Here is a 27,557-nt window from a genome sequence, read left to right as displayed (position 1 = left end):
GCCCCTGAATCCCCTAGCTAAAGCATCCCTCCCTCCTTAATGTTCTTATCTGCTTGACCCCTGTACTTGGTAATGCCCTATGTTATATTATAGTCATTTGCCTGCATATCTTATTACAGGGACTACAGTTTAGTGTTCATTTTTGCATCCCTGGCACTTACAGATCACTGTTCTTTGCAAATAGTAAATATTTAATACATGCTTAAGCAATTAAGTTGTTGACTGTTACTTCATAAAATAAGAAAGGGAGAAGGAAATGCAAGAGACAAGAGAACAGGGTCAATTAAACTTTTTGCATCTTTCCTCTGACTATTCATTTAGCATCACATCCGACTCTGCATTGCCCCTGAATGAGAGCAAAGATGCAAAGTGATGGTAATCTTCCTATGTCTGGAGGCTACTCCATCTCCTCACCCATCTTTCAGGTTCCAACACTCACAGTCAAGTGACAATCACAAAGGACTGATTTTCCAACAAGACCATCCATATCTTTGTTGACTAACAAGTAAATAGGTCAGTTTACCAACATTTAATAAGTATCTACCAGATAGGTATGTGTCTATGTGTATGTATATTATTGAAATAGCGCCATCCACTGTCTTGTCCCACCCTTTTTTCCTCTAGGTAATATCATGAAGACTCAAACCCCACTAAGATAAAAGTGACACCTCAGAATATAACCTCAGAGTCCAGCTTATTAAAAGGAATTATAGAAGAAGAAACAACATCCTGTATTGATGGCCCACAGCCCAGAACCCTGCCAACAAAGAAATCATTAGACAAAATGCTGAGGTTGCAATGCATGTACTGGTCATGAGCAGAGAGGGTTGGAGATGCCAGCTAAAAGGTTCCAATTTCTTCTTTGTCAAGAAAGATCTGATGGGTAAGAACATTGCTCACCTTCCGCTGTTTTACAGAATCCAGTTTTATGAGCCAGTATGAAGCCACCTTGGGTTTATGATACTTCCAGTTATCCATAATCTGTATTTTGGAAGAAAAACAAAATGAAGTGAAATCCATCACTCCCCCACTAACAAGTCCCCAAAGAAAATGCTGAGATCAATACTAACAGTTGATGAGTTGAAACCTTAGTACTGTCATCGGGTGATGAAGAGGGCTTATCTCTACATACCCAACATTAAGAATCCCCAGCCTCTACTGCTTCACAAAGCAGTAACAGTACACAGACTTCTTTTCAGCAGCTGGCAAACATATGAAATCTTAGGATCAAGAAGTAAAAGTGTTTGCAGAATAAGAAATTTCTGGAGTTAGAAAGGACTTTAGAAAAGTCACCTGCTCCCTGAGGTCCAGAGAGGTCAGGTCATCTGCCTAAGGTCACGCAGATTTGTCAAAGGCAGTCAGAAGTAAAATTCAGTATGCTGGACTCAATACCCTTTGACCACAGACTTTTTGTTTTGTTTTGTTTTTGGCAGGGGCAATGAGGGTTTAGTGACTTGCCCAGGGTCACACAACTAGTAAGTGTCAAGGGTCTGAGGCCGGATTTGAACTCAGGTCCTCCTGACTCCAGGGCCAGTGCTTTACCCACTGCACCACCTAGCTGCCCCCTAACCACAGACTTTTTAAACAAAAATGATGGGGCAGCTAGGTGGCGAAGTGGATAGAGCACCGGCCCTGGAATCAGGAGGACCTGAGTTCAAATCCGGCCTCAGACACTTAACACTTACTAGCTGTGTGACCCTGGGCAAGTCACTTAACCCCAATTGCCTCACTAAAAAAACAAAACAAAACAAAACAAAAATGCTGACCCTTCATTCAGGAAGAGTTGAATTCAAATGTAGCCTCTGGCCCATACTAGTTGTGTGGCCCTGGGCAAGTCATTTAACATGTCAAACTCAGTTTCCAAATCTTTCAAATAGGAATGATGATAATAATACCTACCCCACAGAGGTGTTGTGAGGACCAATCTATATAAGACATTTTGCAAACTGAAAATGGATATGTCAGTGATTAGCTATTTTTAGCTAAATTAGGGAGTCAGATTGTCTTAGAAATTGTACTATGCTTTTGATATGCAATCAAGGAGACATTTTAAAAAGCTATCTTGCTATGATGTTTAGCAGTGTCTGCCAGGGACACAAATATGATTAAATTTGATTTCTGAGCATAAGTTCTGGGAGTTGGGGTAATAACACCTAGTTATACCACATGGAAATAAAGGTCAGCTAAATCTGAATGTATATATGTGGACACAAACATATAGACACAGATATATACAGAGATGAACACATGCATACACACAGATACACACACACACACACACACACACACACACACACACACACACAAATTCTGTGGCCTGGTAAGGCCCCTACAGCTTATGGCTCTAGGAATGTATGCTTATAATACAGTCAGACTACCCAGAAATCAAAATCATATCCCTTAATTATTTTCAAGTTGTTCCTCTTCATCAATAAGAAAAGCAGATTTGCTTGAGAAACAGTGACATGCAGTTAATGTGCTACGTAAACAATTCTTGTCTTCACTTAGAAAAGTTATTTCCATAACTTTAGGTAACAATAAGAGCTCAGAAACAGGGATCCATTTTCACTGTTTTAAATTTAGTAGGACGATATAAAGTTCCCCCAATCTGAGTGCAAACTATTTTCGGCGTGATGAAGATTGTTCTTATTGTTGTTGCTCAGTCGTTTCAGTCATGTCTGACTTTATAACCCCATTTGGAGTTTCTTGGCAAAGATATTAGAGTGGTTTGCCATTTCCTTCTCCAGCTCATTATACAGATGAGGAAATGTCCATGAAAAGGGTTAAGTGACTTGCCCAAGGTCACACTGCTAGTAAGTATTTGAGGTTAGATTTGAAACTCATATCTTCCTGAATCCAGGCCCAGCATTCTATCCACTGTGCTACCTAGCTGTCCCAATTATTATTAAATTATTAAAGATTAAGCTCACCTGCTCTTACCATGTCAGTTTCTGGTATGAAAAATTTAAAGCCAGAAGGCTTCCCCCATCCACCACCCTTTTCAAAAACAAGATGGCTGAAAGAGGTTGGAATCAATGGTAGGAAATGCAAAATTCCAAACCAAACTCACAACACAGGGCTGCAGTTGTTAGGTTAATATTAGCCACTGGGTGGTGCCCTTACTCCATAAAAGAAAATATTCCCAGGCTAGGAGGAAAAATATTTTTTAGCAGTAAACAACTTAAGTAAGTTAATAAAAGTACAGGCTTGAAAAGAACACTTTGATACCTTATTTACACAGTAAGTGGTACGACTGATGAGGGAAAACGATTTCTCACTAAAAACCTCCGGATCCCATCTCCCCTCTGTCTGCGCTATTAGCAGGCTAGGGGTTGGCTTTTCGAAGCAGCAGTCCTGCTGTTGGTCTCAGTGTTCTAGAAAGGACTAGAAAAGAGCAGCCCTGGGCTAGTTTTCCTACAGGTGCTTTGTGTCATTTCTAAACAGGTCACCTTGTGGCACTGCTATTTTTACAACAAGATAAACACCTTGAAGCTAAGCAGGCCCTTCCTGCCTTCTTGATTAAAGCTGGTTCTTTGGATTTCTGACACTCCCTTCTCCCATGGGAGGCAATTTCTTCTCATCTTTTCCCAGGAGTCCTGCCCCGAGGACCCCACAGGCTGCTTCTTGATGTTCTTTTAATACAGCAGGGCAGGCTAGGTCCTCCTTGGTTCTCCCATCTATGGGCTCTCAGTCCTGCTGCCCCATGCCTGGTACCCCTCTCTTCCAATCATACAGGTGCTGGGTGATGTTATCCTTTATGTGCTAGTCATCCCTAGTGCTTCCACCCACTGGCTTTCTGAGCCTAGAAGTCTCCCCTTCCTTACCTCTGCCTCCTGGCTGCCTTCAAGTCTCAGCTAGGAACCTTCTATAAGAAGCCTTGGCTCATCTCCCTTAATTCTAACTCCTTGCCTCTGTTGCTTATCTGCCATCTATTCTGTCTCCATCTGGTTTGTTCAAGGTTGTTTTCATAGTATATAACCCATTAGGCTGTAAGTTCTGTCTTTTGCCTTTGGGTCCCCAGTATATTAGATCAGTACCAAGCACGGAGTAGGTGCTTAATAAATGCTTACTGACTGACTGGCTATTACTCTGGATTACTTGTACTTTTATTCTTCTGAGATCAAAGCGTCCCTAGATTTACAACTAGAGAAATCACCCAAGATGCTACTGGTATTAAAGAGATCACTATTTGCAAAAGTGGCCACTTGGGATTCATGAAAGAACAGTCCTGTTTCTCTAATTCCATTTCTAACCACATGGACTTGATTTAAAAATAAATTAAATTCTTCAAACTCACTCTTCAATTGCATTAGGCCAGCCTGAAAGATGTTTCATTTTACAACATGAAATAAATGTCAAGAAAATGCTTGGAATGCAGAACAAGACTTAGACCACCTTGATGTACATTATGCCCCTGTCCAGTGAGTTCAAAGCACCTTAATAACAACTTTCCCCAAAAGAAATCACTACAGGGAGTGGCATTGGAATCAACACAATTGTAAAGCTAGAAGGGACTGCAGAAACCAGTGTAGGTATTTGTAAAAGGAAAACCTTCTGTTCTTTGGCAATGTTTACTCTATTCATTAAGTGGAAGTTTTTTTTTTCCTATCCTGTATACCAGCCAGAACTTCTCCCCTTGCCTCTGCAATAAAAATTCTAATTTTCTGATTTTTTCTTCCTTTTCAGTATGTTTAATATTTCCTCTTTACATGGTTGTTCATGTCTATTGAAAAAACATCTTTTTTCTCTCTTCAAAATATTCACCCAATAAGGTTTAATGAAATAAGTTTTACAGTCAGAGATCATGGGTTCAAATCCTGACACTGACACTTACTTTCTTGAGACTTTGGACAAGTCAGCAATTAACCTCGCTGAGTCTTTGTTTCTTCATATATAAGATGAAAGACTGGACTGAGTGATGGCTCATTTTTCACTCAACGTACAAGCTCACATATGCATGTGATGTTAAGAACAGAAGCTTGATGAGGAGAGGAGCATTTTTCCCTTTTGTCTTTCTATCCTCAACAGCTAGCAAGAGCATTTGCTTAATAACATGCTTGCTGATTGACTGACTTGGAAGTCAAGGAGATCTTTGTGGCACATTTACTGAGATTATTTCATCAAATTCCAATTTATATTTTCTTCATAATCATATTTGCAGGAGAAATTTTTACCAGATAGCAATTCTTTGTGACCAATTAGAAGAAAATAAAAACCATTAGTCGGTGTTCCTTATATTTCTGGAACACGGCCCCATAGCTCATGATGAAACAGCTATTTCTGTGCACTATGTCTGTCACCTAGCAGCCCACCGCTGGGCAGGCATTAGTAACCCTGAGAAAAGCGCTAAAGTGCCCCAGGTTGTAGCCTATGTCACACACTTACATCCTCGATAATCCGTTCTGATTCTTCATCCGATTTCCCTGGGAACCTGATCTTCATATCTCGGAGAATAAACAAGGTCTGCCTTGTAAATTCTTCCTCTTGTTCTTTTGTTCTCAGATGCTGCAAAGGATCAGTCTTAAATTCAAAGAAAGACAGATATTTGGAAATTTTATTTTGCTATGATGGGAAAGATGTTTCTGGTTAAAATGAATTACTTTTAAAAAACAGTAGCAGCTAAATAACAAGGAAACGCAAACATTTATTCGGGGGGGGGGGGTGGAATAGCAGTTAGCGGTAATAACTTGTAGACATCACCAAAGAGCACATGCATCATCTGACAATGGGCTGTCTGTTCACAAGGCAAGGCTGACATTAAAAGGGTAGGAATGTCAGAGGGCCTTTCACACACCAAAGAAGCAGGACCTTCCTGAACTCAGACACCAAAAGGGAAAAAAAAAAGCTCAAACATTTTAACCTTATCAACTTCATTCTGTACATGGGCTTCAGGTACTTGTTCTTGGTTAGAAAAATGATTGTTCATTGGCCAAACTCAATCACTGCCATATCTTGGCTCTTCCTTCAATAACAAGGCCTTTTATGTAAAAAAAAAAAAAAAAAAAAACCTAAACTGTCAGATCCCACTTGAAGAGGATAATCCCAGGGAGGCAAAGGTACACCACGCACACAGTAGGGTGTTTGGAAAAACTCAAAGGAAAACGTATGCCTGTGGGCAAACGAAATTCTGTGAAACTTTTTAAGGATAATTCCCTGAGACTGAAAGGTGGATTGGAATAAATGTTGTTCTCCACATGCACGGGAAGCACATAAACACTACTCAGTTTATAGATACATTTTCTCTCTAAGGAGCTAATAACAGGTAATAAATCTTTGGAGACTTAAACAATTAATTCCATTTTGTAATATTTGCATGGGAAAAGGGCAGTAAATATTTCCCAGCAACATAAGAGAGAGAGAAATAATAAAAACAAAAACATTAAACTGGGGTGATTTTCAATACAATAAAACTTAAATAATAAACAATAACTTAATAATAATAATAATAATAAATAAGCAGCAACTTAAAAACTCAACCCAAGGGCCCCTCCCCCTTATAACATTGGCCTCAGGCTCTATCACTCAAGAAGTTTCTTTCTGTTCTTCTGGTAACAGAGTGGACTTGGTGAAATCCAAGACTGAGCGGCATCAGGCCCAATTCTGAGCGGTCATTGCTTAGGGTATATGGCAGCTCCATTGGATGACTTCAGTATCTCAGGATCAGAACTGCCTCCAACTCTGTCCTTTTGGCTGCTCAAATTCAGTTTAGAGGATTCTGTTTCTTATGATATGAAAAGGGATAAAGTAGTTCATCATCACTTACCACTGGAGTCTCATGGTGATCCAGACCATTAGGTTGGGGCAAACTCCTCAAGGAAGAAGAGGAACGATTTAGAGATTGAGACCTGACCCCAGAAGCTGGGCGGGAGATTGAGATCATCTGCCTAGCAGAAAAGGGGCGGTGGTCAATCATGGACGGATTCGCCGAGATGGATCGAGGACAACTGACAGAGCGTCTGATGGAGCCTGAGGAGGAGACCTGCATTAGATCTCTGTAGCGCCAATGGACAGATCCAAGGACAGACAAAATATAAGGCAGGAAACTAGGGGTGGACAAAGAGTCGGTGGTACAGATGACATTAAGAGCAAACATGATGGTAAGCCACACACACTGAACTGGGGTGAACTTCAGTCTTGTTCTAAAAGGGAAGGTCCCCCTGCGAAGGCTGTGAAGAAAGGAAATGCCACAAGCCACAAATGAATGAAAACTTACAAAGAATCACAGAAGTGGAGAACTAGAAGGAACACCTCAGAGTCAACAGGCTGAACCCATATATCAAAACAGAATCTCTGGTTTCACTGCTGGAGTAGTCTCCCCTCATATCACCAGAATACTAACAGTAGCTAATGAGGCACTATAAAATTCACAAAGCACTTTCCTGAAAACTACCTGCTGTTATTATCCTCATTTTTTCAGGTGAGGAAACTGAGGCAGGTGGTACTGAAGTAACGTGCCCAGGTCACACAATTATTAGGTGTCTGAGGCCAGACTGAACTCACATCTTCCTAACTCCAGTTCCAACTCTCTCTTCACTGACACCTGTCCATCTTTGTATCTCCTGTTTTTCCTAGTACATGAGCTTTTGTATGATGTACTCAATGAACATTTGAATTGAAATGAATACCTATGAAAGCAGATAGAATTTCCCTCATTAGCTGTAAAAATTAGTAAATCCTTATAAAAAGGAATGTTATATACACATAGAAAGAAACAAAGACGGGAGAGATATCTTTAAAGTGGTTCCCCTTTAAATGGTGCCCTACGGGCATAGAACATATATGATTTACCTTTTAAAAATTCTGTGGGATAAAAAAATGCACCTACCCAATATACGAGGAAAAAAAATCCCTGATTCTAAGAATGGGTCTACTACCTCCAAGAAACTACCAAGCACTGGGAAAATACAGAGAAAAAAAATCCCTTCCCTCCATCAGCTTCGTGCTCCTGATCACACTGTGCGTGTACCCCCAAAAGAAAAACCATTTCCTCTAGGTAAGCTCATTGGCCACAGGCCTTGGAGTTGGGAGTGGGGGGAGGCAATAGACCCGCCCTCAATAGATGCAATTATATTTGTGCTACGTAGAGAGAGAAACATTTGGTTGAACCAGCTCAGAAGAGGCAGAGTTTGTATATGCAAATTCAAAAATATTTCTATGAGTGCACAGTATATCCCAATGGGGGTGAGAAGGATTTAAAGAGAGGAGGTTTGAACTCCTTCAAGTGGTTCCATTAAGCATATGCAGTTGCCTATAAATCAGATGGTTTTCTACCAGCCATTTGCATTCATTTCTGAAAGTAAAGAAGCTTGTGTACAGTGTTCTTCAGGTGAGATAGTGTAAAGACAAAGCACAAGGTGAGGAGCCAACCTTTGCTGTATTTTCCAAAGATCATAAAAATAAAATATGATTAACAGAGGGAGAAAGCATATATTAGGAAAGTCTTCAAAAGAGAAGAATGATACCGAGAAGACATGAAAAACAATGCTCATATTATATTTTAATGCACCCATTTGTCTGAGCACAGCTTATAAGCTTTTTGGTCTGAGAACAGTTTCTGAGATAACATTATGTTATCTCTGAGATCGTTCCTGAACCAGTAATTTTTGCCCTGACCTTCCTTCATCTAAATCCTTCCCCCATCAGTCAATGTTACTGTGGAGTAGATAGCATTATCCAAGCCAGGGGGAGGGAGGAAAGATTGATTACTTGTGGGTAGAGGAGCTTTGGCTCCCAAAACATAAAGGAAGAAACAGTATGAGACAAACTTCCTGGAAAAGACAACTCATAGAGAAACATCCAAAGCAGCCAAGATCACTCTATAAAACAAAGAATTCAACGGCCTCCAAACCACAATTAATAACAGAATGAAACAAATGTTGAAGTAGAGTGCACACAACATGCACCCTTATAAGCAGGGCTAGCTTTAAACTGAGAAAGAACAGGGAATTATTTACATAGGCTAGGTCTCCTCTGAAGGCCAAGGAAAAGATCTCTGAGGAGGAGATTACCCCCACTAGACCTGCCACTGTGCCTGATACTCTCACATTATTCTACCTCTTGTATGAACGCAAATATCACCTCAGGGAAGCACTCCACCAAACTGCGATTGGCCATAAAGATCCTGGGCATTCGATTAAGCAGCAAGTCACCTTATCAAGTCGTGAAATAGGGTGGATGACTTTTGATATGAGGGAAGGGATCGGAAAAAAATTCTAAACATGGGGAAAATGTCCAAGAGAGGTCATAAGAATCAATATGGTGAAACAAGCAACCTAAAAAGAAGAGATCTAAAATGGAAAATTCAGAGACACCAAACTGCCTCATAATTCTGCTGAGGGCTATCATTTGTCACGGATCAACAGCCCTAGAATCAATGAGAAAATGCAAGTTGGCATGTGGGAGAAAGCAGACAAATGATGGGGAAGATGGAAGAAGGGACACTAGGGGAGTCAGAGAAGGTGTGTGGGTAGCTCGGTGAGCGTGGCCAGTGTAGCCAGCAAATCAACTTCCAGACATCTGCATAAGCCAGATTTGATCAAAAATGCCCATTTCAAACAAGGGACCTTAGCAGCACCAATGACCCATTCACAACAGAGCCAGAGTTTTAAGTTACCGTAGGTCTTCATAGGGCCAGAGTTGTGCATGCATCTCCTTCTATCTAGGACTATTCTTTCTCCTCCCCTCTAGTGGAAGGGATGTGGGGGGGAAGCAGGGAAAGGAAGGGGGTATCTTTAAGTACTCAACTCACTGCCTTTTTCTTAAGCTAAAATTAATCAACTTACTGGGCTGTGGAGGAAATTTCCACTTGCAGGTATCAAAATCATAGGCGGCTTTCTTTTCAGCAATTGTACCCGGGAACTCTTCGCGCTCAATTTCTTCTGATTCAGAGGACTCCTCAGAGCTTTCATAACTGCTCTCACTACTGTAGTTCTTCTGCTTTTTCAATATCTGTGCACTTTCAGGCATGGAATGCAGAGGCTAAAATAAAAGATTATAACAGCATCATCTGAGTAAAAATTAGAGCAAACACTGGCCATCTGAAGTCTCCCTTTTATTTGAAAGGTACAGAACTAATTTAGGATCCCAAGGGGGCTAACGACCACCAAAAGTCATTTGACAAAAAAATCTAAGGAGTGTTCTGAGACATGTTCCTAGGACCATGGGACTGATCACCAAGAACAAGAGGTGGTGGGGATCTCAAACCCCATTCTGGTCCACCCCCCCCCCATTTTAGAGATGTAATAACTGAGGGTCAGGAAGGTGAATGATGCCCAAGACCATAAAGACAGAAAATATCTGTAGTTCTTCCACTGTCCCACACTGCCTCCATGCCCCACCTCACCTGATTACCCCAAAGAAAGAGCTATTTTTATCATTTTGTGTTTGAGATTTGAGATAAAGTGTCATTTATGGACAACAGTCAAAGGCTCAGGATGAAGAGAGCTAAGTGGCTAAAATCAAAGGTGAGAAGCGTCTCAGAAAGTCATTATAACCCTGGCAGGGGCAGCTTGGGGCGTCTGTCTCAAATACAATTTTCTCAATTTTACAGCTAGAAGTCAGACCAAAAAACAAGAGATCCTGCCCCCTCAGCGTATGTGCGTCAAGCAAGTATCCCTGATACATTTAATTTGTTGTTATATTTTCAAAGATAAAAAATAGAATTTTAAAAAATATTCTCTAATCTTCGTCCTGGTCATACGTTTCATGGGTCTTTTGTTAGATGATGCCTAATTCTAACACAGATGTTCTTACCAAAGTGAAGCAATCCCATTTCCCTTTCCCTATGCTACAGAATAAATGAAGCATATAATGTGGAAATTAACATGTTGTGGGTTTGTTTGGGGGTTTTACTTTTGCAGGGAGGAATCATGTTGAAGGATGTATTAGCACAAATTCCAAATGTCATGCTATCATGTTGTAGTAGGTCTCTGCTGAGAGCCACCTGTTTCTAATCCTTCTCCATGACTCATTTTCAAGAATTCCAGGTGAAGGAAGAGAGGAGTGGGGATTGGGGAAGGCCTTACTTCAGAAGAACATGCCCAGCCTAGCATAAGATGTATTTGCAACTTAGGTATTTCAAGGATGGTTTACTACACACACCATATGCCTCCTCTTACTAATGGGAATGATTACGATAGCAATGTATTAACAGTCATAGTTCTGTGTTAAGGGAAAATAAAGACATGGTAACATAAGCATAATATGTGACAAAATTATTGGGCATCAAGAGGGTCCACTGAAATAACAATTGCCCATTGTGACTGAACAGGATGTAGATACCATCCAAAGTGCCTGCAATACGAGCTAATCTGAAGGCTGGTCTTTCTCAACTTTTATCCCAAATGTAAAGGAAGGGAAAATTGCCCTAATACTTTGGGATGCAAGCTTCTTTTTATAAGAAATGGTTTAAATGTAATGAAGCACCAATAACATTAAAGTTGTCTCTTAAAAACCAATCAGCTCAGACTAATTTACCATTCCTTGAAAACATTCTATGCCTTCCTGTACCTTTGTGCTCACTCTTTCTGTCCCCTATAACCTTTTTATCACCTCTCACCTATGGAAATCTAGCATCACTCCAAAGTTAACTCAACTGTCTTGTTGTTTGTTATTGTTTGTTGATTGTTGTTGGGGATTGTGGTTATGGTTGTGGTTGGTGGTTGTAGTTGTGATGGTTGTTGCCATTGTTGTTGTTTGTCTTTTGTTCTTGAAGAGGACCATGATATTGGGGTGATGTCATGACTTCCACTGAACTGGATTTAAGTGAGGGAGAGCTATGCAAGGTCACCAGCCTCACTCTCTCGTCCAGAGCCATCTGGGTCCTCTGGCAAGATATTCGTCAGGTCACCTGGAGATGGCCCCAGATGTTTAAGGCAATTGGGGTTGACTTGCCCAGGGTCACACAGCTAGTAAGTGCTGGAAGTGACAAATAGCTCTGCCCCTAACTCAAAGATGGTCCCTCCATGAAGTCTTCTCTGTTGTCTCCCCAGCCTGCAGTAAGGTTTCTTTCTGTATATCATCATACTTCACTTATAACATTTATCATATAATCTTTTGAGTTATATTTATTTGTGTATGTGTCTTATCTCCCTTAGTAGATTTTAAACATCTTGGGGGCAGGAGTCATCGCTCGTCTCTCCTTGACATCTTCTTTAGTGCCTAGTATTGCACCTTATACATAGAAGGTACTCAAATAGATACTGAATAAATCTCGACACTAAACACATTTGTCAAACTTTTTGATTTGATGAAGAAACTTCACCCTAAATCTAAAAGATATGATACAATCTCCAAAGTTCTCTACGGATTTGAATGGCGCACATACTACTCAAACCTTTAATAAATAAAGGTAAATGAATGGTTGAGCCTCCATCACATTTGTATAGTCTGGCCCAATGGACCAACCACATATTCAAGTGAGACACGAGCCAGCCAACACATTGTTCAAAGAGTAACAACAGGAAAATAAGTCACAAAGGCACAGGCTACACACACCACAGCACCTAAACAGAATGGAGGCTAGACATGAACAGTACACATCATCTTTCATCCTCCTCAGTAATCTCTCAGCCTTTCCAACATATAAATTGATCAGATCACTTCTCCTAGTTGAAAAGCTTCATTCAACCTTGACTTCATAAAAAATTAGCTCTAGTAGTTGAAGACATAATTCTCCTTTCCAAACCAGCATAGCAATTGGTCCAATAGCATACAAATGGCAAAGTGACTTCCAAAACAAAAGGATGCTTTGAAACTCTCTTCCTTCCAAGGTCTATGGGTAACAATACACATACATTAGAAGCAACAAACTACTAGAAATGTACTTGAAGTGTAAACTTCCGAAATACCAATTTCGATCACTTGAAATGCTGCTATCTTGCATTAACAAAAATAATTGTCCCATTTCAATTTAACAAGTGCATTGAGTTAGTAAAGGGACAATTAGTTAACATTTAGGAAAGGAAATGATGATCACAAGAGCCAACCTGGCTTCATCAAGAACAGGTCATTACAGATGAGCCTCATTTTCTTTTTTGGCCGAGTTCCTAGCCTAGGAGATAAGGTGATTGCAATAGATTTTAGTTTACCTAGATTTTTAGCAAAGCAGTTAAGTGCTTCATGGTGTTATAGAAAAAGCTGGAGAGAGAGCAAGATGATGTGTTACATATTCAGAACTGGTTAAATGACTGGACCCCAAAAGACATCACTGATAGACATGTCAGCATGGAAGGAGTCTACATCTGGGATCTTCAGGACTTTGTGTTTGGTCCTATAATACTGAACATTTTTATCAAGGGCTTAGAAAAAGGCACAGATAGCGTCTTTATCAAATGGGAGGATGATACAAAGCTGAGAGAGACCGGAAAGGGGATGGCAAGGGTCAGGTTTCAAAAACATCCCAATCAGGAAGAAAAATAACCCAAATCACTTGGTCATAAATAAAACTGAAAAATACAAGATAGGGAAGACATTAGCTAATACAGAAGTTGGTATTGATACACTCTAGAGTGCCAACTCAATGTGAAAGAGCTGCCCTGGAAAACTAATGTGGGGTTAGACTCAATAGTCCAGAACAAAGAAGGTAACAACCTCACAGTCTAATCCACCCTGGTGATAAAAGAGCCAGAGGACTGAGTTCAGTTCTGGGTATTGCATTTTACAAAGGACAGTGATCAGTTGGAAAATCTCCAGAATCAAGAAACCAGGATGCAAAGAGTTCATGCTATGTGAGGATCAATTAAAGGCAAAGGGGTTATCTAACTAGGAGAATAGGAGAGGATAGGGGATAGGGGAGCTGATGGGGCAAGATCAATGTCTTCAAGTATTTGAAAGGCTGTCATGTGACAAAAGGGAGCTAAAAGGTAGAACCAGAAACCAAGAACAAAGAGCAGAAAGGCCTGTTTAGTACTGATGTAAAAAAAAACCCAAAACTTCTCATCAGGCAAAGCTGTTCAATAAGGTGTTTTATTAGGCATTAGATTTCCTCGCACCACATGTCTTCAAGAGAAAGATGTAGGGATAAAGTACTCTTCTGGTTCTGCTCACTTCACTCTTCATCAGTTCAAAATAGCCTTTCCAGGTTTCTCTGAAAATGCCCCCTTCATCATTTCTTCTACACAATAAAGTTTCATCCCCCAACTAATGGGTACCCCCTTAGTTTCCTGTTCTTTGCCACCACCAAAGAGCCATTGTAAACATGATGATAGCTCAGAAAGCAGCGCCCTTTTAACGGCATCTGTAACCAAGCCTGTGGCTCAGAAAAACAATATAAGATATCAGTCTTTCAAGTTGTTTCCTCCTCTTTCCCTACAATAATCGCATTCATCAATTTTTCTTTCTTGGTATCTTCTCTATTCTCTCAGTTTCATTCATCCACAAATTTATTACATGTGTGTATAAAATACACATGCCCATATATACATGCATACAGGAGTATATATGTAGTAGTATAATATAAAATATACTTGCATATGTGTGTGTATATATATATATGAACATATAGATGCATACATTTATGAATGTGTATACTTATGTGTACATAAAATCACCTATGAATCATTTCTAAAACTGCCCTCAAAAATGGTTATTCAGCCTTCTCTTCTTTTCCTTTTTTGAAATTATTTTTCTATAATTAACAAAAACATTGGGATACCTTCTCTGTGTTTATGTATGTATGTGTGCATGTAATATATAATAAAGTATATAATTATGTGGTATAACAATATAGTAATTTATAGTTGTTATATATGTATAACACATACTATAGTAAATCAAATTATACAATGGCAAGTTTTAATAATATATTTAATAACATATGATTGACACCACTTCCCTTAGCCTCCTCCTGTCCTTTGATTGGAGGGTTAGAAGATGGAGCACCAAACTACCTTCCTTTACAAAATGCAGAAACTGGATTCTCAGATCATGCCACTCTGTGTGGTTTTACCTCTATGGTACAAGATGTTCTCGGGTGTTCCTCTGCCATCTCCAAGTTTCCTGCCTCATTTTGTATGCCATCTCCCTCCATTAGAATGTAAACTTCTTGAGGACAGGGGCTGCCTTTCTTTTTATTAATTCTATCCCCAATAATTAGTATAATGCCTGGTATATATTTGTGCTTAATAAACTGTTTTTTTTCTGGGATTAGATAAAATATAATTTTATATGTGCATATATATAAGCATATATATATATTGCATATATAGTGCATGGATGTATATGTATGTATGTTTATATATGTGTATGTGTACACAAATATATATTTACACATATATAGGTTGCCCCAAATGTGTGCTTAAAACAACTCAGATTTGGGGGACACCTTATCTAGATATATGTATGCATGTATGTATGTGTGTATGCATGTATGCATGCATGCATACGTGCACGTAAAGCCTTAGTGGAATTCTAACCTTTAATAAGCTATACATATACTGCAATACAGCTATATGCATGCATGTGTGCGTGTCCAGATGTTTGTGTATAAAGAAAGAAGGAAAGTAGAGGAGAACACATGCTGTGTTGTAGCCAACTCATCACCTTTCTCTTTTTCTAGGCTAAGTAATTTCTCCTTTTCTGTACTACGTACAGTCTCCAGAGTCACAACACTGCTTCAAATCCAACGGTTAACGATTTAGAAGCAACACTTGACTATAGGTTACCTTTTTCCAGACTATTAGGCTGTGGTCTCTCCCTATGGAACACATAGCAATCAAGCATTACTATCCCCCAACTGTACATCACCAAAGTACAACAAGAGAGCCCCTGGAAAGTAAGGCAGTGACAGAGTCGAGGAGAGGAAGGGTCACACCAACAACAGTGAGCAGGGCTGACTGCACCGCATGCTATTTCAGTGATTTTATGGCCTGAGATGGGAAAGAAAACCATTAGGGAGAAGAATGTTTATACCAAGATGCCTACTTATATCTGGCTACTGATTGACCCAGTTAGGCCTGACCAGAGGTAAAGGCAAGACCTAGGAACCAGAAGGAAAAGCCAACAGATCTTATGTCATCCCATGTTCATGGGCCAAAAACAACCTTCCTGGCAGCTGTTACTGTCACCTGCACTGGCCACTGATTCAATATCTCACATTCTGTGGCACGATCGGATGATATCACGATAACTGTGGAAGAAGAAATAACACGATTTAGCAGCATCTACTTTTAACCCAAAGCTAAGAGAATTTACCTTGGGTCCTCGAGGTCTGACAGTTTTTCCCATTAACTTCTCATCATCTATTTCACACTGTTCAAGAAGGTCCAAAATATCTTCTTCCTAAAAAATGTGAATTAAATCCATCATCCCTTAATTAGGGAATGCAACTCAGTGGGGGGCTGCAAGGGCTTCTGAGATCATTTACTGAACCTGATGACTTCTACTAGAAAGAAAGGCAAAGAAAGGCCATAGAAGCCTACAGGTGAAGGACATCTTGCCAAAATTTGGAACCAGAGGTAGCACATATCTGAAATACGTTACACAATGGGGTAAGAGGTCAAGAGAATCATTGTCTTCTAAATGGCACTGTCCTTAAAACATACATTTACTTCAAGTTATTCAATCAGCCCAATAATTTTATTTTTTTAGGAAAAAAGCACAACACAAAAACCTGGCAGTCCATCCCCATTTTTCCCCAGTCATTTTTCATAAACTATTTTTTACATTAGAGATCCCATCAGATGGCAGTAAGCCTCAACAGACTGCAGATTCTTGCTGGTCTAGTGGCTTCTCTTCACGCCAGGCTAACCTCAGGTCCTGGGCTAACTAGCACACCTGAACTAAACAGTTCTGTTTGTTTGGTTTGTTTTAAATTTTACAATAGCATCTTTAGAAACTTCATGAAATGTTTTCATTTTTAGTGATAGTAAGACCAGTCCACAAGTGGATCGAGAGTCTTCTGTACTGTGCTCCAACACTCCAGCTTCTGTAATGTTCTCCAACGTGACATTCTCTGAAGACAGGAGGAAAAATCATCAGAACATACAACCAGGTGCAGGCTGGGCAGAGCAGAGCAACAGTCATAGTCTTTTGAGTTATCTACACCAAGAGAGGCTGATTGATCGTTCTGTGAGCTAGTTATTCGGCCCACACTACTTACAATAGAGCCTCACTATTTTTTAAAAAAAATATTTGCTATGGAGAGTGCTACTCTGGTGAAGAACAATCAAGTCTTGGTACCCTGTTCAGGAAGACGGCAGGGGACTTGTGTGGGATGACCCTCATGGTAAACTCTAAGAATAGCAATAAAGAGAGGCTCCAGAGTACTTTGAGGAAAAGCAACTTTAAAATGAACCTTTCTTTCCTAGTACATTTTCTCAGATGGGCTGGCCATGAGCTTTAGATGCCAGTGGAAAGTTATGAAGGGGGCACTAACTCCCTGTCCTCTCTCACACCTATTTCTTTCTCCTCCAAGGGACACTTCTTTTTCTCAAAACAAAATCTATGCCAAATAATCTAGATTTTAAAAATACTTTTTTTGTGTGGAGGATGGATATGAAAACGAATAGCTCGGATAACCCTGAAGGGGTTAAAATTAAAATAACCTTTTATTTCTCTATCTTAAAATATGAATAAGAGTTCTACATCTCCTCCTCTAGCTGTGCCCAAATTGACCATATTATGGGTTTGGTTTGGTTTGGTTTTTTTAGTAAAATCATATGACACTCAGTTTTTAAAGCACTTTTTGATCAAAGCTATGAGACAGGACAGGAATTTGACACGGAGGAAAAACCGTTCAAGGCATACTATTTTATCTCAAACTTTTGCCACTTGTGTGACAAGTACTACTGTACTATTCATGGGAGACTGAGCCAAGCGAATGGGCAGCAGGTGCATCCATAAACATACAACCACCAGATTTTAGAAGTTTTTAGAAAAAGCACATCTCAGTGCTCACAGGGGTCAGCAGTGCCACCTTTATAAATGGAGGTCAGCAAGATGGAAATCATAAGATGGGAAGGGACCTGAGATGCCATCTAATGGCATTCTACTTTTACAGGTAAGGAAACTGAGGCCTAGGGAGGTTAAATGCCTTGCTCAGTACCACACAAGTAGCGTCACAGGAGAAAAAGCCTTTTCATTTTATAAATATCTTTATGTGATACAACTTTGTAAAATAATTCAATCTGCTGATCAATCTGCTGAAAATCCTTGCAATGAGAAGCACTTCTGTGAATTTTGTGATGTGGACTTATTTTTCACTGAGACCAAATAAAAACCATTAAGGTATACATGCTCTAGCAAGAAAACCACTATAAGATTCATTGTCATTTTTCAAGTTCTGAGGGCATCAAGTATAATCTTTAAAGGCTTCCTATTCTAGTAAATTTATGCCAAGTTTAAGCTAATCTTTTTCAAATCAAAACCTAGGGGATATATATATGTGTGTGTGTGCACACATTTGTTTATGCTTACTTAAATGCAAATACCAATATTACAGTAATTGTATATTTCTAAGATCTAGTAATTTTGCTCGTTTTCTGTAATCATTTCATCTCAAAGAGGGTCATAGAATAAACATTCCTCAGTCTGCTTTCGGAAGTACTAAGTGTTAACATGAGCACAATCTGAGCAGTAAAGACATTTAAAACTTTCTTAAACCCATAGAAGGAACATACTCATTGAATTTCAGCTTAGAGACTTCTTCTGAGCCTTAGAAGAAGGTCGACAGACTCCAGGGACTTTTCCAAGTCATCAAAGTCTGATTCAATGAGATAATTTAGTCCAGGTATCTAAGGCATAAAGGTAGTCAGGAGGCAAAGTGAGGAAGAACAGGGGATTCTCCCTACAGCAGGGTGTTCATCTTGACTTATCAAGCACTGACTAACTACAGGGCAAAAATGAACCAGATAATTGTCAGTCCTCTAGCTTTCGCATAAACTTGGCTTTACCAACAAAATGTGCATGTTTCCCTATCTTGGGAGCTCTTGTGGTCAGGTGAGAAGGTGAAAAAAAAAAGATTAAAAATTCCAAGCCAAAATAAAGAGGCTTAATGACTGCACAATAATTGTGGAAATTCATTGTCTGTTTTTCTTCATTTTAAATAAAGAAAATTAAAGTTGAGATTATAGGAAGAACTGTGAAAGCAAGGAACAAAAAATTAATTCCTAAGTTACCAACAATGCTAGCACCAGGGGGCAGAGAGGACATTCCCAATCTTATCAGCGCACATCAAGGTTTTTATTTTTGCATGTGTGTTTGGATCTGGAAAGAACACGACCAACAACCCCTTCTAATAAGAGTACATAATTTATTTTGTTGTCCTTAACTACAATGTATGAATTCTCTCCTTTGGCAACAATAATTTGTGGCCCCAATCTGTTGTCAAGCAAAGTTCTGACACGTTTCCTTTTAAAAGTAAAAGAGTTTGAGAGATGTCTTGCTAGATGAAAATATACGAGAATAACAGTACCTTATACGGGTTTACTTGGCTTCATTTGTCGGTCATATTTAAAGAACACACAGTCTTACCTTCATTCTTTTTAAAGGATTATTCAATTCTCGCTGAAATAAAGATGCTCTTCCCGAAAGAAATGTCTGAAAGGCAGTGGCCAATAAATGCTCATATTTTTCAAGTAATGATTTGTCTTCAGGAGGATAAATTCGCCTGCAATAATAGCAGACAGACATGCTAAAAAGAAGCCTCCTTCTATTATGTAGCCATTGAAATAGTACCTGGAGAATTAACATCAAACACTGCAATTCAATGAAAAACAGAATTCATTTTTAACTAGCAACCCTTTAATTAAGAACATTCAGAATCTATGAAAATGCACAACCTGTTTGAAATGTTCACCAACTGGTTCAATCTCTTATGCAAGAGAATCATAAAGGATTTGTAAAAGACAAAAAGGAAAAATAAGGCTATTATGAGTTTTGTTATCAGTTTTGGGAAAAATATGACACCAAAGTAAAACTGTTACCTATTTGTTAGTATAATTTTCTGCCTCTGCTGTAAAGAAAAGCTTTGAAAAGATTTGTTCATCAATCCTTTCAAAGGTAATGAATGTTCAGTCAACTGGAGGAAATAAGCTATTTTAAATAATTAAGGAACGGAGACCATCTCTTTTAGGTACCTTTGCACTGTTCTCACCATTACTTTCCACAATATTATGATGTGAGCTCTTGATAACAATAATAAACTGAGCCTGGATCTTCTTCACAGACAAGATGACTGGAGATCCAAGATAATAATACAGTTAATTTCCGAAAAAAAAATTTAAAAAAACCTCCTTTAGGAGGCTTCATTGAGAATGAGTCATAATTCATTCTCTCTATCAGCCCTGTCCTTTTAAAATAGATAGCAAGCTCCATCTAAGACTTCCTTATTCTGTTATAATCAAGCTCATAATTCTTATCACAGTGGCATGGATATTCTGGCACACAATACAGTATATATAGACTGGTGCTAACAGGGATGCATCATCTGGGCTAGATGTTATGAATACACCAAAGAATTAAACACGCAAAATGAAGAAGAGGAGAAGGCTTAGAGGTAGGTAATTAGGACAAAACCACAATGATGCAATGTCTAAAATGGGGGGATGGCAACAGGAATGGAAAGAAAAGGACAGAATCCAGATGCACAAAATGACGGGGGAATACTTTAAAACTCTATATAATCAAGCACTAAATGGTCAAGTCCACAAACATTTCATGAGGGCATACTATGTGCCGGCTACTAGGCTACATGCTATAGTTCAGAGCTGAGGTGATTTGAGAGACAAAAGAACCCCGCCGAAGCTAATTAGAGAAACTTTTCCATGAAAATTGGGCTTGAAATTGGCCTAGAAGGAGGCATGAGATTTAGAGTCATGGAGGGGAGTCAGAAAGGAAGGAAAAAAATCACACGAGAAAAGACACAGAGGTGAAGAAAAAAAGAGCATTATGACAGGAAAACAAAAATACTTGCTTCAAGGAGTCCAGTTGTGTTGGAAAATACAAAACAGACCGGCCAGGCAAACTGGAGCCAGGATAGGATGCCTTGAATGTGGAAGCAGCATGGAGTCAATGGCTAGAGCATGGGACATAGAGTCCCCAAGTGCTGGGTTCAAACCCAGCCCCAGACCCTTACTAGTTGTGCTGTCTCTGGGAAAGACACTGAACCTCTTCGTGACCAGAATCTTTACTCACAAAATGAATGCAGTTGGACTGATGGCCTGTAAGGTCCATTCCAGATCTAAGAGGTAAATACTGAACTACTTTAAGCTCTAAAGAAGAAGCACGAGAAATGACAAAGGAAATTATTATAAATATCGCCAAAATGTGCAAAGTGGATTGAAGGTGAGAGAGACTAGATAAAGAGAGAATAATCAAAATGAAGTGAATCAGCCCTATACTAATAATGCAGGGGGAATGGAGAGAAAGAGAGAAACACAAGAGATCTGATGAAAGAAAAGTCTGAGTTTGGCCAATGACCAACTTACCGGTAATGGGGGTCAGGGAGGAGGGATTGATGACTGCCATGCTATTGAGATCAAAATAATTGTACCACCATTTCTATCATAGGCAGCAGCACTGGGTGTGGAGTCAGGAAGGCCTGAGTTTGAATCCACCCTCAGACATGTACTACTTGCCTGAACATGTGTGGATAAGCTGTTCAGGACTGACCATGTCACCCCCCACCACCCGCCAATCAATCAACTTCAGCGGCTTTCTCCTGCCTCCAGGAGCAAACACAAAATGATGTTTGTCATTCAAAATCCTTCATAATGAAGCTCCCTTCTACCTTTCCAGTATTCTCCCACTTTGTTCCCTGCCATGTACTCTTTGGTCCTATGCAATGTTGCCTGGCTCTTCTATGAATGGTATCCTGACTCCAGCTATTTCTTCCGACTGCCCCTGATGCCTGGAACCCTCTCCCTCCGTCCTCCATTGTGACTACTGACCTCCTGAGCTTCCTTTAAGTCCCAACTAATATCCTGCTTTTTACAAGAAGCCTTTCCTAACCCCTCTTAATTCTATTGCTTTCCCTCTTATAAGTATTTCCTATTTTCCTGTATATAACTTGCTTGCATGGCTTCTCCCCTGCTAGATTACAAGCTCCTTGAGGGAAGGGGCTGTCTTTTGACTCCTTTCATATTTACTGATTGATTGAAGTTGGCCAAGTAACTTTACCTCTGGCTGTTCCTCATCTACAAAATGAGGATAATAATAGCTACCATAGAATAATATAATATTTCTTTTTTGTTTGGTTTTTGGGTTTTTTTGGTGAGGTAATTGGGGTTAATTGACTTGCCCAAGGTCACACAGCTAGTAAAGTGTTAAGTGTCTGAGGCCAGATTTGAACTCAGGTCCTCCTGACTCCAAGGACGGTGCTCCATCCACTGCACCACCTAGCTGCCCCCAATATAATGTTTTTAAAGCACATTACAATTCCTCAAGTTCCCTATAAATACTGTTTATTATAATTCATGGAAGAAAAGAAATTGGGGATGAGTCTATGGAAGATGATGAAGAATCCAGTTAAAATAGTATTATTTAAAATTGTAATTGGCCATCAGGTAGTTAGAGATGCTGTGTAAATTCAGAATTGAAGATCAAGTATGAGGTCAAAAATGGGGGCAATGATGAGACTTCCTGAGCATAGACGCATTAGATGAAACCACAAGAGCAGATGAGCTAAGACAAGGCTGAGGAAGGATAGAAATAACCAGGAAATTGGATAAGAAACTTCTAAACCAAGGTTAAGGTTTATTGAGTCCCAAGGCATCATTGTTTAGGGATGAGCCCAAAGGGTACAAAGAATAGTTAGAGAAGTGGGAAGTAGGGAAAGAATTTCAAGAAAGAAGAAGGTGGTCTAGCATATTAACTGTAAAAGAGAGATCAAAGAAAATGAAGACTGAGAAAAAGGCCATTTAATTTCCAAAATCAGTCTAGTGGAAAGGCAGAAATGGAAACGGGTAACTAGAGTAGTAAGAGAGAAGATGAAACCCTTTTCCCTACATTTCAAAACCCTTGACACAATCACCCCTTCTCTCCTCTTTCATTCTAGCCTCTGACAAAGAGGCGACCCTTTTCCCAAGAACCAACTCTGATACTCATTACCTTCATTCCATTCCCTCCGATTTTCTCCATCAAACTGAACCAATTTTAGTAATCCTTTCTCTCTACCATTCTCTCTCTACACACACAGATACACACACAATGGGACTCCCTCCTCCTGAAAAACTACAACTAGCTCCTGTCATCTCCCTCATGCTACAATCCTCTCTCTCTCCTTTTCGTAGCCAACATCCTTGAAAAAGCTGTCTACAAGGGTCTCTTTGGTTGTATCACCTCCTCTTTCCTCAATCTTCTGCAATCCAGATTTCAACCTCACTCAACTGAAACTACCTTCTCCAAAGTTATCAGTGATTCCCCTAATCACCAAATCTTACAGCTTTGACTTATGCCTCCTTCTTAACCACTCTGCAGAATGTGGCACTCATCGCCTCCTCGCCTCCTGGATCCTCTCTTCTCTGTAAGTGTTCGTGACACTGATCTCTCTCAGGTCTCTTCCTATCTGCCAGACTCTCTTCTTAGCCTCCTTTGCTCTTTCAGCATCTATAGCATTCCCCCACAACATGAGTGTACCACAAAGCTTTCATCTAGATGATTCTCTGTTCTACATATCCAGCCCTAGCCTTTCTCCTGAGCTTCAGTAGCACATCTCTACCATACCCCAAACTCATTATGCCTAAGATATAACATGTTACCCTTCCTCCCACCCCACACCCTATCTATCCTTCTTCTGTAAAGGACTCCACCATCCTTCCAGGCACCCAGGTTGGCAACCTCTGTGTGTTTTTCAACTCTTCATTCTCTACCACCTCCTCCTCTTAGAAGGTTTTGTGTCCTATAAAACTCACTTCTACATAAAGACTTTCCTAATTCCTTCCTAGCTATTGCTGCCCTCCCTCCAAAAAAATAACATTATTTTTGCAAAGAGTTTAGATATAACTGGAAGGGGGGAAATAGGTTGGCCAGTCAACTCAATTCAAGCATATCTGAAGCTCTGTGTAAGAAGGCATCATGTGGGGCCCTGGGGAGAACGATGAAACAAGACACAAAGAACAGTAAGATTGTTTTTAAGGTTTTTTCCCCCTCCATAAAAAGGTAGCTGTCTTTGAGGACATGAAAAGAGAAGGGAAAACTCAGAGTAACAGGTAGAAACTACAAAGAGGCAGATTTTGGCTGGAAGGAAAAGGAAAAGTTTAATAGCTGGAGCTACACAGATGCAGAAGAGACTGCTTTGAGAAGCAGTAGGATTCCCCCTTCCTGGGATGTCTGCTGGAAGAGGTCAGGAGATGGAAGGGAGAGGCGACAACACAGCGGAGAATAAAAGAGTTTATCTGTAATGAAAGAGCGATTTAATGGAACCAAGTATGGACAATTGTAGGGATATAGATGAGGAATCAACAAATAATTATAAAAAAATAGAGTGATTGGTTCATGTTACCTACCCTGGCTATCTACACTGAATTTAATGAATGACTGAAACTATATTTTGTCCATTAAGGAAAAAACTTATCAATGTGGAAGGTATTATTTCTACATAATAATTTTGGGTATTTATCAAAATACATTATCCTTACTTAAAATGCTTACTGATTATTTTAAAAGGAAGTTATACTTAACCCTCATTACCCTGCAAAAGAAAAGGAAATTATAATTAGGCAACATTCCATACATACCTGGTAGAGAACTAAAAAATAAAAAATAAAAAGCAGTGGACAATCAACAAAGATAAACTAAAAGCTGATTATATATTTCAAATAAAGAAGCATAATGCAACTCCTTAAGTGTGCCTTAAGTAGAAATAGTAGGCCCACTGTTTACATGTGGTAAAGATGAAGGTGAAAGTCTTTCTGGGCCAGTAAATGCACAGCACTACCTAGTGAACACATGCAGAATTGCTTTAGAGCACGCATGATATTCAGTACATGCCAATTACAGAACACATCCTAGCGACAACCCCAAAGGCTGCTTTCTTTATCAGCCTTACCTGACATCCACAAGCCTGGGCTATGGAAGGCAGCTGCTCAAAGAGACTCCTAAGGACTTTGAACATACTCCTGGCTCTCAGCGTTGGTCAGAGCAGATTGTGCTCGGTGACAATGATAACGGCTGACATTTATAGAGTGTTTTAAGGATTACAAAGCACTCTGCTTGCCTCTCACAACAACTCTGTCCGTCAGGCACTCCAGGCACTATTAGTTGCGTTGCAGAGTAGGGTAAAAGGAAGCTCAGGAGAGATACCGTGACCTGTTTACGGACACGCAGCTGGCAAGTACTGCAGGTAAAATCTGAACTGAAACCTTGCAACCCGAAGATCAGAGCCCCTTCCACTCCAACGCTCTGCCTCCAGCCTCGCCCCCATCAGAAACAAAAATAGGGCTGAATGCTCGGAAGCAGAATGGACCTGGGATGGTCATCGAATCCAAACTGAGGCCAAGACCAAGGCGCCCTTCAAGGCCACAGAATCATTAAGAGGCAGAACCAGAATCTGAACGGGGTGTCATAAGGCCAGGTTTATTCATTATATTTTCAGTAGAGGTGCTCAAGGTTACCTATGAAAAATTTAACTCAACATAGACTGTAAATAATTTCAAAAAGTCCTTGAGCAAGTACTATTATATGCTGGAAACTATGCAAAAGAATCTATAAACCACTTTTGTGAGTCAAGTCAGAGTACCGGATGGAATCATAGAATATCAGAGCTGGCAAAGACCCCAGCAAGGGTAAGCCAAAGTGTGAACTTCCCTCTGAGGCTGCGAGGTACTACAGTGGATGGAGCCCCAGGTCTGGAGTAGAGAGGACCTCAGTTCAAATCCAGCCTCAGATACAAGCTGTGTGACCCTGAGCAAGTCACTTCACCTGTCTGCCTTGGTTTCCTCATCTGTAAAGATGGGGGGGTAGGGGGGAAGAGGGGGGAGGGAGGATAATAACAGGACCTTTTCCCCAGGATTACTGGGAGGACCAAATGAGACCATATTTGTAAAGCACACGATGCCTGGCACATAGTAGGTGCTTAATAAACGCCCATTCTCTCTGCGTGATCCCATTACATGACTGACGATTCAGCCTCTGCCCAAAGACTTCCAAAGAAAGAGAAAACTGTCTGCCCCCCACCCCCCCCAGGTCAGCCCATGCTACTTTGCCTGCCGTGTGGGGGTCAACATTCTCTTCCACATTACTAACCCAAAGAGGATTGGAGTAGCTGGTCAAGTAGAGACCAAGACTTTACAAACACATCTCAGAAGCCTTCTTGTCCCACATTAAAAGAAGTCTAAGGGTCACAGCCTAACAACTTTCCAGGGGGGCAGCTAGGTGGCGCAGTGGATAAAGCACTAGCCTTGGATTCAGGAGGACCTGAGTTCAAATCCAGCCTCAGACACTTAACTAGCTGTGTGACCCTGGGCAAGTCACTTAACCCTCGTTGCCCTGCAAAAACAAAAACAAAACAAAACTTCCCAGAGACCACTGGGGGTCTTTTCTACTCCCTTCTTCCTTATCATGCACACAGGTATTAGCCTCTCTAGAACCTTCCCCCATACAAGGCAGCTCTCGTACCAAACTGCCCCCCCCATAATGAGGAGTAGTATGGTGGAGTAAAAAGAATACTGGGCCTGGGAGTCAGGAGATGTGGATTCAAAGCCTCTCTCAGACACTATGGATGTATGACCTTGGACGACCGTCTCCTTCTCTATAAATAGGAATGACAACACATAGATGACTCACTTCACAGAACTGAGGGGAATCATTGACAAACTTGAGCACTAAGCTTTGCATATTACATGTGCAGGAAGCTCCCTTCCCAAGCTCCCTCATCTCACCCCCTTCTGGGTTCCAACTTTCTTTTCCCTTTCAGTAGTAGCCATACTTCTTCCTTCCCTTTCCCCTCCTCTCTCCTGTCTCCTCCAGGGAACAAGACTCAATCCCCAGGCGCTGCCACATTCCCTACCATTGGGGAAGGATCAGAAGTTCTCACATCTGTCCTTAAGCACTGTGGGTCTTATCAGACATCAGATGCTAGAGGGTGAGCCAGGCCTTGCCCAAGCTGATTTCATTCACCTCCTATTGAAACCCTTGGCCACTGCAGCACACATCATCCCAACGGAGGTGTGCACTGGGTACGCTGCTCGTGTGCAAGGAAGGCTAACCACCACTTCCCTTTCTTCATCCTCATGGATGGGAAGCTGCATGTGTACCAATACCAACTCTCAGTAGCAGAGAACATAGCAAAATACACCTCACCACAAAGGAATATCAGTCCTCAGACCGACACAGCACAGACACAGGTGCTGCCATGATCCACTCAGAGGCTGTACAAAGCCCTTTGGCACTACATTGACTCAGGAACCAAACTATCAAGCCCTTTTGGTTCTGTCTGTGGGAGGAGAGGGAACAATGTGGAAGGAGGAATTCCCCCTGCCTTCCTCAAAGGCACATCTAAATGCCTAAGCCACTCTTCACATCAATTTCTTTTTGCTGGGCAATGAGGGTTAAATGACTTGCACAGTCACACAGCTAGTAAGTGTCAAGTGTCTGAAGTCAGATTTGAACTCAGGTCCTCC

General features: G+C 40.4%; 1 protein-coding gene across 3 annotated transcripts in view; it reads right to left on the bottom strand.

Annotated features, from left to right (window-relative positions):
• Positions 1-27,557, bottom strand: part of TTLL7 (tubulin tyrosine ligase like 7) — a 178,156-nt gene that overhangs the window by 26,563 nt on the left and 124,036 nt on the right. For all 3 annotated transcript variants that reach the window (XM_044002763.1, XM_044002765.1, XM_044002764.1), the window contains exons 13-18: positions 19,471-19,606; positions 16,192-16,278; positions 9,783-9,978; positions 6,764-6,966; positions 5,386-5,520; positions 901-981 (exon numbers count right to left, since the gene is read on the bottom strand). In XM_044002763.1, the coding sequence (XP_043858698.1) occupies positions 901-981; positions 5,386-5,520; positions 6,764-6,966; positions 9,783-9,978; positions 16,192-16,278; positions 19,471-19,606 (838 nt within the window). The remainder of the gene's footprint in view (positions 1-900; positions 982-5,385; positions 5,521-6,763; positions 6,967-9,782; positions 9,979-16,191; positions 16,279-19,470; positions 19,607-27,557) is intronic.

This window comes from Dromiciops gliroides, chromosome 4, assembly GCF_019393635.1.
Source record: "Dromiciops gliroides isolate mDroGli1 chromosome 4, mDroGli1.pri, whole genome shotgun sequence".
Lineage (NCBI taxonomy): Eukaryota > Metazoa > Chordata > Mammalia > Microbiotheria > Microbiotheriidae > Dromiciops > Dromiciops gliroides.
The sequence above is the reverse complement of the archived record's forward strand: the minus strand, read 5'-3'. Positions and strand labels throughout refer to the sequence as shown.